Source organism: Crocodylus siamensis, chromosome 1 (assembly GCF_052110815.1).
Source record: "Crocodylus siamensis isolate JL-2025a chromosome 1, ASM5211081v1, whole genome shotgun sequence".
NCBI lineage: Eukaryota > Metazoa > Chordata > Crocodylia > Crocodylidae > Crocodylus > Crocodylus siamensis.
The window spans coordinates 426,636,020-426,650,371 of NC_143395.1; the positions used below are offsets into that span (position 1 = coordinate 426,636,020).

Genomic DNA, 14,352 nt, shown 5'->3' on the forward strand with positions numbered 1-14,352 from the left:
GGGCTTCAAGTCCCATCAGCTGACAAGACTCACGGTCGTGGCTGTGCCCTGCGTGCCATGCATGCATGTGGAGCAACTGAGGCTGAGAGTGAAGCTGAGAGTCCCATCAGCTGCAGGACTGCGTTCTCCCAGACATGGAGAGTGTGGTAGGCACCCACATCTGGGAAATTGTAGCTGCTATGATCTCCCAGCTGCGGGGTGCATACTATGATCTCTGTGGCTAGGAGATATCAGTCCCGCAGCTGATAGGACCAGCTACTGTGGTCCTTCAGCTGTGGGGACACACCATGCACCCCTGGGGCTGGCAGCTCATAGCCACCAGGACCCGCAGCTTCCAGACTCCCAGCCCCAGCCAGGCATGGTCTAAGTATCTAGATATCAAAGAGAGTCTGCTGAAGAAAGGATCTAAAAAAAGACCAGAAAACTTGGTACATCAGTATACTGGGAAGTAGGGGTTCCACAGGGAGATATGTAAATGTTGCAAAATGCTGATATTGCTACCTGCTGGTGGGCAAAACAGTAGAGATATTTTGTAGAAGTACCAAAGACAGGTTGAGTAACAAATTAAATACTGTGCTTAGATAGAAACAACCCATCATAAATATCCTTTGTGTGACACTTTTGGAGAAATGCAGAAAAAGGATACTCAGAGTGCCTTATTGGTAAGATGCACAGTGGGAGAGATGGAGAAATGCTAACTTAGGCGGTTGGAGGAAGATCAAGGGCAGACAGCAAAGTCTTGGAGAGGTTCCTATGGCTACTTTAAGCCACTTTATAGGAATGACCCAGGTAAAATAGAGACAAGGATTTTTGTGGTATCTTTATTAGACCAACTATACAGCTGGGAGAGCTGTTGGACAGCCTTTCAGGCATCAAGTTCCCCCAGCACTTAGCTTTCAGGCAGCAAGTACCCTTCCTGAGGTCTAACAGCTTTCCCAACTGTACAGTTGGTCCAATAAAAGATATAACAAAAAGTCCTTGTCTTGTACACTTACTGGATCATCATGGCTACAACACTCCCACCCACACTTCCATCTAGCAGTGTCTTCATTTAGTACCTGAGTTCAGGGGGCTACATCTCTGAAAGGAGAGAACTTGAGCACTGTTACACGGGAATTAAACTTCTGCGTAATGAATGGTGGCATCTAATGGATGTGTGATGCCCTAAAGCTCTTATTATGCAGGAGACATCCTGCAAAATATTCAGAAAGCAGGATTGGATGTCAGTTCCCGGAAGAGTATGAAGGCAACGCTGGAAGTAGAATATCTTGGATGCTTGTTGGAGAGCAGAATGTTAGAAAGTAAGTAGATATGTGGTAGCTATCAGGTTGTATCTGAAACCAAAGGCACGCTTAGGGACATTTCCACATGTAAAACTAAAGATGAATTAAACCCCTGGTTTAGAATCCAGATCAGAAAAGCCATATTTGTTCTCACTGTTCTTCAGGGTGGTCTTAACGCATGTTGTCTTAATCCTCCCTGTTATGCAGACGTGAAATGAAAAATGGCTTGCCCCCCAGAAGCTTACAAAATCTATATCAGTTTAAAGAGAGAGCAGCTAATTGAAACAAATGGGGAAGATGAGGTTTAACATATTTTTCATTTTTATAGCAAAGAGTTTGCCTTGTGAGTAGATGGTTCTCAGAAAGGGCTAGTCTTACTGGAAGGGGAGCTAAGGAAGCAACTGTCCTGCATGTGAATAGGAAGTTGTTTCTTTGGGAAACGAGATAGTCGAGGTATAAAATAACAGCTCTTTCACGTTGCTTTGCTTCTTCCAGTAGCAGCTACACTGGGAAGCAATACTGAGGGAGCTGAGGTAGGTGGAAACTACCTTCCCTTCCTGGCATTTTCAGAGTGAAACTGCTGGGGCGGTTCAGTTGTGTGTGTGCAGGCGAAGAGGTTTACAGCAGATGGAGGAGTCCAAGCAGGGTGGGGATGGTGTCATGATACTACACCGACTGATGTCTTCTTCTAGTGTCTTAAAGCAGGGGTCAGCAATCTGTGGCTCAGGCTGGACCTGGCCTGTGGGGCCTTCAGATCCAGCTGCAGGAGCTGTGGCAGCATCTGGACAGCGGGGGCTTCAGCAGACAGGGGCCTTGCCAGTGCCAGGCTGCAGCTGGGCAGCAGGGTGTAGGCGAAGGGCGGCATACTTGGACCACCCTGCACCGCAACCAGGGGACGGGTCCCAGCTGGGTCCCGATTCCCACCAGCCTCATATCCAAGCTGGGTCATCCTGGCCTCCTGGTGGAAAACACTGCCTAGCCCTGCCCTGAGGGGCCTGCATAGAAGAGGTCATGCCCGAAGGCACTGTCTTATAATAGGAAACCTGGGCAGAGCAGGGTTGGGGGGAGCTAAGAAAGGGTGAAAGGAGCACAAAATGGGAGCGCTAGTCTGCCCCAGAATTGGCCCCATCCAGTGGTTGCTCAAACACAGCAGTGATCGATGTCGTTCGAAGTACAGAGCCTATCCGGCAGGCTTCATCTGAGTATAATCACCGCGTTTTGAGTTCTTGACATAAAAACATTTCAGTCTAGGGAAGAGTAAACAAGTTATGTTTCCAAAATATTATTTATAGTTTCATGGGAGAAGAGATCCTGTCTCAAGACTGAGAGCAGATTTTTATAATTAAAGCTGCGAAGTAACATTTTTACATAATTAATTTCACTTAACCCTACCTTAAGTACTTTAATAACTATTTCAGTGTGGAGGGGCCTCTTATAAATAATACATTGAAGCGTAAGTTTTACCTAGCTCATTTTCTGGTTTGCGGTATCTTTTCAAGCTGATAATAAACACTTTGTTTGATCCAATCTGCATTGAGGTTTGATCGCTTTATTGCAGAAAGTTACCAGTTGAGACTACCAAAGGACCCAACTTTCTGAATTCTCAAGGGAGGCAGACTAACATAACCTTGAAAGCGTGCACGGGTCAGGGGCTGTGTCAGGGTGCAGTGCAAGTGCATCTCCAAAAGGATGCAGTCAGATTGGAAAAGGGCAGCCAAAATGATCAGGGGTACACAGCAGTTTTCATACCAGAAGAGTCTACAAAGGCTAGGAGTCTTCAGTTTGGAAAAGAGCAGGCTGAGGAAGGGTATGATAGAGGTCTATAAAATCATGAAGAGTGTGGTGCAAGTGACCAGAGTACTGTTGCTCACCAATGCCCTAGAAGTGTGTGTGGGGTGGGGAGCACCAGTGAAATGAGTAGGTGACAGGTTTAAAACTGACAAGAGAAAGTACTTTTTTACCCAATCTGTAGTTAGGCTGCAGAAGCCATTGCTCCAGGGAGTGGTGGAGGCAGATAGCCTCGCCAGGTTCAAAAAGGGACTGGACACATTTTCATAGATGTCAGGGTCAGAAGGGACCTCAGTAGGTCATCGAGTCCCACCCCCTGCCCTGGGCAGGAAGAGCACAGGGATCAGACGACCCCAGCCAGGTGCTTGTTCAGCCTCCTCTTTAAGACCCCCAGGCTAGGGGAGAGCACCACCTGCCTTGGAAGCCTGTTCCAGATTCTGGCAACCCTCACTATAAAGAAGTTTTTCTTGATGTCTGACCTAAATCTGCTTTCCTTCAGTTTGTGGCCATTGTTCCTAGTTACTCCAAGGGGCACCCTGGTAAGCAGAGCATCTCCTAGTCCTTGCTGTCCCCGTGATGAATTTATAGGGAGCCACAAGATCACCTTTCAGCTTTCTCTTGCAGAGGCTGAAGAGATCCAGGACCCTCAGTCTCTCCTCATAAGGCCTTGCCTGCAGGCCCCTGACCATACAAGTGGCCCTCCTCTCAAGTTCATAGATAACAGATCTCTTAACATTTTTTGAACAGAATGGTTGAAAGTGTTTCCTTTGGCATCTCCAAACCAGCAATGATGGATACCAGGGAGGGTAGTGAAAAGGGGATGGATCACTCTAAACAGAGACGCTCAACCTTTTGGCTCTGTGGGCCAGATGAGTGGCGTGACACCCATCCATGGACTGTATTGCCGCTGCCCCCTCCCTGCCTTGCATGCTCAGATTGGGTGCTGGGGGCCTGGCACTAACCCCTCCTGCAGGCCAGAGGTTGAGCACCCTGCTCTGGATTAGTTCAGTTCGGTGCTGTCCCTCTAGCATCCACTTCTCCCAGAGGGTTGTGATTGATGGACCCAGAGGGTTGTGATTGATGGCAGTCACTCATCGTGGTGCCCTGTGACCAGTGGGGTCCCTCAAGGCTCTGTCCTGGGACCCATCCTGTTCAACATCTTCATTAACGATGTGGACATTGGAGTCAGGAGTGGACTGGCCAAGTTCGCCGATGACACCAAACTTTGGGGCAAAGCATCCACGCCAGAAGATAGGCGGCTGATCCAGGCTGACCTGGACAAGCTCAGCAAATGGGCGGACGAGAACCTCATGGTGTTTAACACCGAAAAATGCAAGGAGGAAAAACCTGCAGCATCCTTATAGGCTCGGCAGTGCTACGTTGGTTAGCACTACAGAAGAAAGAGACTTGGGGGTCATCACTGACCACAAGATGAACATGAGCCTGCAATGCGATGCTGCGGCTAGTAAAGCGACCAAAATGCTGGCGTGCATCCATAGATGCTTCTCGAGCAAATCCCGGGACGTCATTCTCCCCTTGTACTCGGCCTTGGTGAGGCCGCAGCTGGAGTCCTGCGTCCAGTTTTGGGCTCCACAATTCAAAAAGGATGTGGAGAAGCTGGAGAGAGTCCAGAGGAGAGCCACGCACATGATCAGAGGTCAGGAAAACAGATCTTACGATGACAGGCTGAGAGCCATGGGACTCTTTAGCCTGGAAAAGCGTAGGCTCAGGGGTGATCTGATGGCCACCTATAAGTTTATCAGGGGTGACCACCAGGATCTGGGGGAACATGTGTTCACCAGAGCGCCCCAAGGGATGACGAGGTCACAAACTCCTGCAAGACTGTTTCAGGCTGGACATAAGGAAGAATTTCTTTACTGTCCGAGCCCCCAAGGTCTGGAACAGTCTGCCAGCGGAGGTGGTTCAAGCACCTACATTGAACACCTTCAAGAGTAAATTGGATGCTTATCTTGCTGGGATCCTATGACCCCAGCTGACTTCCTGCCCTTTGGGCAGGGGGCTGGACTCGATGATCTTCTGCGGTCCCTTCCAGCCCTGATGTCTATGAAATCTATGAAATCAGTCTTGGAGACAGGCCTCTTTGCTATGCCATGGGAAAACAAGGGGTTAGGCCCACATGGGAAAGCTCTAAGCCCCTCTAATCAGGGAGGCATAGCAACTAATAGCTTGGGGAAAACAAAAAAGAAAACAGAGACAGGAGTGACTGTCATAGGTTATAATGAGAGATCCAAAAGGGGACACTCAGCAGACCACAATGACCAGCTCCCACTGCACCTTGAACCAGTTGCAGGAGCCTTTGGATGCCAACCAGTGAAACTGCCCAGAGGTGTGAGAAGAGGAGTCACAGGAAAATAGCCCCATGCTTGCCCAACTTCCCTCTGGCCAGAGCTTTTTTCCTAGTCTAATAAATGGATAGCTTGGCCAGACCCCTGCTGGAGACAGGATCCTGGGTAGATGAACCATTGGTCTGCCCCAGTGTGGCACCTCTTCTTAAATGACTGTTATTTCTGCCAGTGGATCCTCAAATAAGAACTAGCAAAAAATCTTAAAGCTAATCCTGCAGCTGCCAGATGTCTGATATTCCCTTCTCCCATAGATTATATCGTTGTTTCCCAAAAACTGGAATTCTGAAAAGGAACCTAGAGTTCTGCCGAGAGGTAATTTTCTCAGAAAGGGGGCATCCTCATTTAACCCTTCTCGTTGCTTTAGGTTTTGGGATGGGAAAATTCCATCACGTATGTTGATGCGGATGGGGAAAACATTGATTGCCAGCATGTGAATGGGAAACCTGTATGCCATAGGGAAGTGGAATCGATGATTTGACAAACAATGCTCAACTACTAAGTGCCACTAGATTTAAAGCAAAAGTCTTAGCATTTTGTGTTCATTAGCTACACTTCTGACTCTTTTTTTTTTTTTAATTAAAGAACAGCAGTTGTAATGTGATAGCATTTGAGTTCAAGAGGGGACCATTAGCTTATCTCTTCTGACCTCCTGCCTATCACAGGCCATTATATTTCAGTTTTTTCTCACAACAAAATGGCAGTTCATAATTATCATGAACAGCTATTACTTACAAAAGCTCTGTATTCAGTTCTCTAGATCAGTGGTCTCCAAACTTTTTTGATTGCGCACCTCTATCAGTAAAAATGTTTTGAGCATGCACCCCCAATATATGTATATTCATATAAATATAAATAGAAGTTCTAATATTTTCTTCGCGCACCCCAGTAGATCGTCTTGAGCACCTCCTAGGGTGCGTGCACCCCACTTTGGAGACCACTGCTCTAGATAAGAATATTCAATTTATGTGGCAACAAAACTGTCTCAAAATGGTGCAGTAAGCAACAAAAATAAGCAATAGGCCATAACTGCTGTGAAGATTGTAGTGCTAAAAGCCGGCACAGGGTAGCTCTGCAGTTCAGGAAGCAGGCTAGTGTAAATGAGCTAGCTCGGGGAGGAGAAGCCACCGAGCTGGAGGAGCACAGAGAGATAACTTACCTACTTTTGGCCCCTGGGCAAAGGGTGGGCACCTTGCACACAGTCCAGATGTTCCTGGGGACAGTGATGCAGGCTGCAGAGAAAATACACCCGCAGCAGCTGGACACGAGGGAAAGACCTAGCCAAAAGCACAGCACCATGACAGTCAATGGGAGACGGTGTTCTGGGCCGGGGTGTCATCAGTGCTTTTGTAACGAGCAGAAGGAGACAATGGAGCAGAGACTATCAGACCCGGGAAAGAAAAGCATGGTTACAGACCGTAAAGCAGCAGGTTTGGCAGAAGGCAGCGGCAGGAAGGGGTGGTTAGAGGGCACAGAGTTGGTGGGTGCAGATGGATGTAACAATAGTATCAGCAAAATTTGATAGGGATATGAGCTGTTAAAATGTCGTGATTGGGTCTGCCTGCATCTGCAGTGAACAAATATGGCAAAAAATGTCGAAGCTTTAACTCTTGCATTCAAGGTTAAAACTAGAGGCTGTAAACAGATGCCTCATTTGAGCCAGTCCTGATTGTCCTGGATTTTAGCCCAGATCAGAACACGTAGCCCTTTTAAGCTGCGTTGCTGCCCTCGGCTAGCAACAAGATGCAGCCTGACAGGCATGTTCCTGAGATGACTGGCAATTAGCTCGAATGACTGGCAGTTAACTAAGAGGGACACAGCACTGTCTGGGGGAAAAGTGTTGGTGTATTTTATCTTGCACACTTCACCGGTACTTGAAGTGGGTTAGTGGTGCTCAGCCTATCCAGTCCCATAGGTTGGGTGAGTGGTGAGGGGCTGGGTGCATGGGGTCAGGCCATGGGCCAGAAGCTCATCTAGCTGGGCCAAGCACCTGAGCTACCACACCTGCCCCGATCCCTGGTTCTGCAGCCGGATTGGCTGTCGCACATGCCACTCGCCCCTTGCAAGCACACCTGTGGGTCTTCACACAGCCTCGGTCTGTTCCGCCCAGCCTCTCATTCACTGCTCTCCACTTGTCCTGGCTCCTGAGACTGCTCTGACCCTGGTCTTGAATCTTTCCTGAACCTCAGTGCTGGCTCTGCTCTCTCTGGTTTCCCTGGCATCCCCACCTGGCTTGGCTTCCTTGGCCTTGGATCTTCCTTGGAACTTGGCACTGGTTCTCTGACCCCTGGCACCTCACCTTGGCTTGTGTCTCGGGTTGTCCCTTGGATCCCCCATCAGCTCTGGTAACCTGTGCCCCCCAGGTCACCCTAGTCGCCTACTGCAGGCCTGGCTACCTATTTTCCAGCTGAACCCTCATACAAGTGATTTGCATGGGGTTCGTCCATGGACCTGATCCAGCTTGCAGGGTCAGTCTGCAGGTGTGATCTGGTGCGCTGGCCTGACCCCATGCTCCAGGTCTGGCTCCAGGTCTGGCTGCTGCGTCGTATGCCAGCCCCTCCCCAGGTGCTGGACCTGGCCAGGGCATGACCCAGTCTGCCAGTACACAAGGCCATGCCATCTGTACTGCTGCGTTCTTCCTCACAGGTCCAGGGGTTTGACAGTGAGGGAGCAGTGACATTGTTAATTGCTGTGGCTCTGGGAGTGATTAATATTGCTACTGCTGCCCCTCCACCAAACTTCCAGACCTATGGGAAGCCCTGGGGGTGGGATGACGTGGCTCTGAGCTGCATTTGGCCCACGGGCCAAAGATTGAGGACCAGTTGACTAGTACATGTGTAGGATCCTGAAGCAAAAGGCTGTCTTCCAGGAGACATCTGCACTTACTGTCTTACTTCAAGTACCTGTGAAATATGCCGGATAAAATGTGCTGACAGTTTTTCCCTGAGACCTGGCTGCATGAGCCCGTAAGTTAATTGTGGCTCATTTAACTTCATTGTGGTTCATTCCAGCAATAAGCCTGTCAAGCCGTGTGCTCTCCCTGGTCACCCACTGGCAGAGGAACAGCAATGCAGCTTGGGAGGGCTTGTGTTGTAGGTTCTTGGTGCGCGTGCATTTAATGGCATGGTGGAATCTGATCTCCAGTCCCAATAATCATGCCTCCTGCCATGCATGCATACTTGATGATAGCAGATCACAGCCTTTTCCTCTGATGGACTGAGCTTCAGTGCTTTGGTAGACTCACTTTTCTTTTGTTTACTAAAATTTGCCGAGTGGAACTGGTGACCTCATTATTTTAATCTATTTGCATTGTGGAGAATTTACCTGCATGTATACTTTGCAGGGAAAAAAAAATATATTAATTTTTATCCTGCATTACTATCCATCTCCAGTCTGTACTAGCGAAAGCTTTCCAACTGCTAAGGAATCCTTAAGGATTTCTTTCTTTCCTCTTCTGTTTAAGTAGAACCTGCTCAGTTCTGAGGGGAGCAGTTGGCAATTTTTAATAAAGCAGTGCATTGAATTTCAACAGGGCAGCTCCAAAAGGCCACTAAAATAGCTGAAATCCCATAACAGGCCGTGGTGATCTTTTGCTATGAACTCTGATAGAAAGGTCAGGAATCAAATTTTGGATATTGCTTAAAGTTGGAAGGCTATCACCTTCAAGATCCCATCTTAAAGAGAACATGGAGATTAATTCAGTTGAGGCCCTTTCCACATGACTGGTATTATATGACATGCATGGAGTATTAACTTTGTACTAATCCGCTAGACACAGTATAATTTAAACAAAGATGTTCTGTATTTTTAATGCTGCACATTTTTCACTTCTGTGTTTTCTCATTCCACAGATCGACCGTTTGAAATGTTCAATTTATTGTTTTATTTTTTTAAAACAGAAATCACCCGCAAAGAAGCTGAGCCATGCAATTAGTAAATCTTTTGGTTGCGTGCCAACTAGAGAGCCACCGCATCCTGTCTTTCCTGAACAGCCAGAGAAGCCACTTGATCTTGCTCATATAGTGTGAGTAGTTATTTGTATGCCCATTCTGCTTCATCAGGCTTAACGCTACATGCATGATGCCACACAAGATGTATTTGGATATGTTTGATTACTGTACTTGACTTCTGTAGTATCATTTAGATTTACTTTTAATTGCTTAACTTCGGTTTTTTATCATGGAGAAAGGGCCCAGCCTTGCAAGGTACTAAGCAGCTTCAGCTCCCACTCAACTCGAATGGGAATTGAACCTATTCTGCATCTTGTTAGCTCTGATCTCAACTTCTATGGATTTTCATAGATTTCATAGACATTAGGGCTGGAAGGGATCTCGGGAGATCATCGAGTCCAGCCCCCTGCCCAAAGGGCAGGAAGTCAGCTGGGGTCATAGGATCCCAGCAAGATAAGCATCCAATTTGCTCTTGAAGGTGTTCAATGTAGGTGCTTGAACCACCTCCGGTGGCAGACTGTTCCAGACCTTGGGGGCTCGGACAGGAAAGAAAGTCTTCCTTATGTCCAGCCTGAAACGGTCTTGCAGGAGTTTGTGACCTCGTCATCCCTTGGGGCGCTCTGGTGAACACACGTTCCCTCAGATCCTGGTGGTCACCCCTGATAAACTTATAGGTGGCCATCAGATCACCCCTGAGCCTGCGCTTTTCCAGGCTAAAGAGTCCCATGGCTCTCAGCCTATCATCGTAAGATCTGTTTTCCTGACCTCTGATCATGCGCATGGCTCTCCTCTGGACTCTCTCCAGCTTCTCCACATCCTTTTTGAATTGTGGAGCCCAAAACTGGACGCAGTACTCCAGCTGCGGCCTCACCAAGGCCGAGCACAAGGGGAGAATGACGTCCCGGGATTTGCTTGAGAAGCATCTATGGATGCACGCCAGCATTTTGGTCACTTTACTAGCCGCAGCATCGCATTGGAGGCTCATGTTCATCTTGTGGTCAATGATGACCCCCAAGTCTTTTTCTTCTGTAGTGCTAACCAATGTAGCACTGCCGAGCCTATAAGGGTGCTGAAGGTTTTTCCTCCCAAGGTGGAGAACCTTGCATTTTTCGGTGTTAAACACCATGAGGTTCTCGTCTGCCCATTTGCTGAGCTTGCCCAGGTCAGCCTGGATCACCTGCCTATCTTCTGGCGTGGATGCTTTGCCCCAAAGTTTGTTGTCATCGGCGAACTTGGCCAGTCCGCTCCTAACTCCAATGTCCACATCGTTAATGAAGATGTTGAACAGTGTGGGTCCCAGGACAGAGCCTTGAGGGACCCCACTGGTCACAGGGCACCACAATGAGTGACTGCCATCGATTACAACCCTCTGGGTCCGACCACGGAGCCAATTTCCCAGCCAGCGGATCGTGGTGGAGCCAAGGCCACAACTGGGCAGTTTGGCCAAGAGGTGATCATGGGATACCAGATCAAAAGCTTTTTTGAAGTCAAGATATATGACATCAATCTTATCTCCCTCGTCCAGGTGATAGGTCACCTGGTCATAGAAGGAAATGAGATTGGTCAAACAAGACCTACCCGCAACAAACCCGTGCTGGCTGTCCCTTAGAATGTTAGATTTTGCTATAGATTAAACAATATAAACAAAGCAATGTCTTTTAAAGGTTTTATCTTCTTCTGCATTCATATTTTATGGAATGGCTTTAAGATACCATTACTGGTCCACCTGAACTTCATGTATAACTTTCTATAGCTTCATGTATAGCTTTCTAGGAGTCTTGGATTTGTAAGTTATTCTTTGTCTCCAACTGGTATGCCATGTTTTCCTGCTCAGTAGTGTTATTTGTTCAGGTTCACTATGGCCTTTTGTGAAGCTGGCAGAAGGGTTATAACAAAAAGCCATTGTGGCACTGATGCATTTGGACAGATCAGTGACCAGTCTGTTATTTCTACTTCTACTCATTAGTTTTGGGCATCAAAATTTAGAACCCAAATTCAGGCATCTCGTATATGTAATAAACAAAACCTTAAAAAAGACAATCAGTAACTACCACACTGCTTTCTAAAAAATCCTTTTTTCATATCAGCAAAAACTAAACAAATAGCTTAGAGAAGAATATGGGGAGAAAGGTAAGATGAGGGGATATAATTTAAATAAACTCACTAGTTTTGTGCAGTAGTTCCAGTAAGGATCCAACATTGCAGTTTCAGGATAGAATTAAGCTGGTATGCTTCCTGTTTTCATTTGTCATGTTAGGGATCTACCTAAGTTGCAGCAAGCAAAAGGGATTTACGTGGGCTGCTCAGTGCACAGAGCCAATTTCACTGCGAGCCTGCCCCTCGCTGCTGATTGGCCAAGGCGTCCCTGTGGCCCCACCCTTTGCCACTTATGGGCCAAGAGTGCTGTCCATCATGCGGCCCCACCCTCTCACAGCCCTCTCAACCAATCTGGGGGGAGGAGGAGGTTGCCATCTTGGTGGCTGCTCCCCTTTGTGCCAGCGGCCCCCCTGTCCCATCCCGGCCGGCAGCAGGCTGGGTTGCAGCAGCCATGAGGGCTGCTGTCTCCCACTGTGGAGCCAACATTTTATGTTTAGGAAGTCTTTCTTTTTTTTGATTTTTGCAGATTTTGTGGACAATGCCGATTTTGCAGTTTCCACAAAATACCAAGGTCCCTAGTAGGTCCCTAGTCATTGTCATAAGGAGCACTCTCTGGAGGGGTTTTCTCTTTTTTGTTATACTTTCTGCATTGAGAACTAGGTTATCAGAGTTTTAATGTCTTTCAGTCCTTGATTATATTAATGCATGCCCCTTACCCTTTTCTAATGTCTTGTGATTTGGATTGACTGGCCTTTTATCATCCCCTCTTAACAGTTTTGACAGCCATTGGGGAAGAGCTGAAGTGTAGCCTGTCAAAATACAGACTATGGAAAGGTGAAAGTAGTCCAGTAGCGAAGGTGATCATAGCATAGTGAAATGCCAATGTGTCGTAATTGTTGTAGAAAGAGCACAGAAGATACTGTAGCATGATATTAATAAAAGTAGGAATAGGTAATGGTACAGTAGAGGCATGTAGTCTATTGCTGAACTTCTCAAAAACTATAGTTTTGAGTTATGCTAATTCTGTCTTGGCCACGTGATTGTTTTTTCATTGTTTGCATCACTGAACAGTTTTTACTGTCGTTATTTAATTCCTATGCATCGGGGGTTGTTAGATCTGATTTAATGAAATATAATTGGATTCCTTTTTCCTGTAAAATTAAAGTCATAAAAAGAAATTTTCTTTTAATGCGACTGTGTATTCCGAGCTAGGAGTGGTTTGTTCTCTTCAGTTAATGACTTGTCATGTTAACAAAACAAGCAGGGTATAAATGGTCTATAAAATTAAAAATGAATAGATAACTGTGTGCTCTGGTTGAGGCATGTTAGGAAAAACCAGCTTGAGTTATTAAGTTTTTAAGGCTGCATTTGCTGCAGTGGGGATGCTGCCCAGTCTGATGGCAAGCAAGACTTTCTTCATTGTTTACCTTTTCCTGTGACTCCAAGATTATCAGTAATCAAAATTTGCATTTCATTCTTTGGGTTCTTTGTGTTTCCTTCATTCTGATTGATGCATACAAGATTTTAACCAGAGAAAATCAGGATAACTTCATTTGAAAAGGGCGAGCCTTATTCCATGACTGTATGTGAGTATAATATATGAGATAAGAGCGGTTCTAGTGAAGTTAAGTGTGACTGTTTGTATGACTAAAAGCTGACGGTTCTGATCCCAAAACTACAAGAGGAAGATGTTTTATCTCATGCACAGATCTACAAGTACACTGAATCGCTTCATTTAACTGCTAGATGTTACTTCAATAATGGGTCAAGTGAATGTGTGCCAAGAAGAACTTGGGGAACAGTAATGGTCAGATTTCCCTTTCTTTAAATATTGGCACATTCACCGTTGAATCGCTTTGCCTCCAGCCAGGCCCTGCGGTCTAGTCCCCAAAACCACTGTTCCAGTAGTACCCTGCCAATCAGATGGTTTATTATGCTGCAGAACAGCACAAATGGAAACCCTCGCACCAAGACTGGGCTATATGTGTTTTAACTGAAATTCAGATGAATATTTCAGGGATGCTTCCAAACCATTTCAGTTTCATTTTAGGAGGATTTTCAGATTACTGCCACTATCTCTTAAAACGATTTCCCATCCTCTTCAAAGGTTATTTCACTGGGTCTGGTTTTGCTCATAACAACCCAATGGTGACATTTAATATTGTGTTCTAATTCAAATTAGTTTGTTTCCATTTAAAGAATAATATAATCTTCAGAGTTACTTAGTGAACTTTTGTGCATGTTGCACATCTTCTCTTCACACCTTCATCCTCTTGTATAATTTGCATTTTGGGAAAATCCAGAGAAGTCCTGTACAAAAGAATGTAATCGAGGACACTATGCTGGGAGTCAGAAGACCAGTGGATACTGTTTCCAGCTTTGCTTCTATCTGCCGTGCAGTGTTGGGCAAGTCGTCTCACAGCTTTTTGCTTCTTTCCATTTTCGTCCTTTTGATTTTTGCCTTTGTAGCTTTTCAGGGCAGTAGTTGTCTGTTATTATGTCTGAACCGTTTCTAGTACAATGAGGGTTATTTATATGTGCTGCAATAATAATAAAAACAGTGCATTCAAGTAAGACAGCTAAAAAGTACTTATCTTCCATATTTCTTCAGGGGAGTATGATTTTACATTAGGATGTGAAGACATGTTCTATATCTAGTCCATGTGGATGAGAATGTGCTTTATAATGAAATACTAGTTTTGAAGGCTGTAAATGCTGTATTCAGGCTCAGACCTGTGGCGGAATGCCGGGCTTGCGATTCCGGCACCGCTTGGGGAGCCGCGGGCTTTACTTGTGGGGCGGGATTGGAGGTAGCTTTATAACCGCCTTCGAGGTTCGCCGAGCTGGCGCAAATAGACGACTTAGAGTAAG

The 14,352-nt window shown here is 46.3% G+C and overlaps 1 protein-coding gene and 1 long non-coding RNA gene across 10 annotated transcripts in view; one reads left to right on the top strand and one right to left on the bottom strand.

Moving 5' to 3' along the window:
• Positions 1–12,508, bottom strand: part of LOC149875785 (uncharacterized) — a 44,538-nt gene extending 32,030 nt beyond the window's left edge. The window contains exon 1 of the long non-coding RNA XR_016439765.1: positions 11,549–12,508. This is a non-coding gene — a long non-coding RNA (uncharacterized LOC149875785). The remainder of the gene's footprint in view (positions 1–11,548) is intronic.
• DTNB (dystrobrevin beta) overlaps positions 1–14,352 on the top strand; it is a 367,922-nt gene that overhangs the window by 105,984 nt on the left and 247,586 nt on the right. For all 9 annotated transcript variants that reach the window (XM_090031193.1, XM_090031196.1, XM_090031197.1 and 6 more), the window contains one exon: positions 9,334–9,458. In XM_090031193.1, coding sequence (XP_089887319.1) covers positions 9,334–9,458 — 125 coding nt within the window. The remainder of the gene's footprint in view (positions 1–9,333; positions 9,459–14,352) is intronic.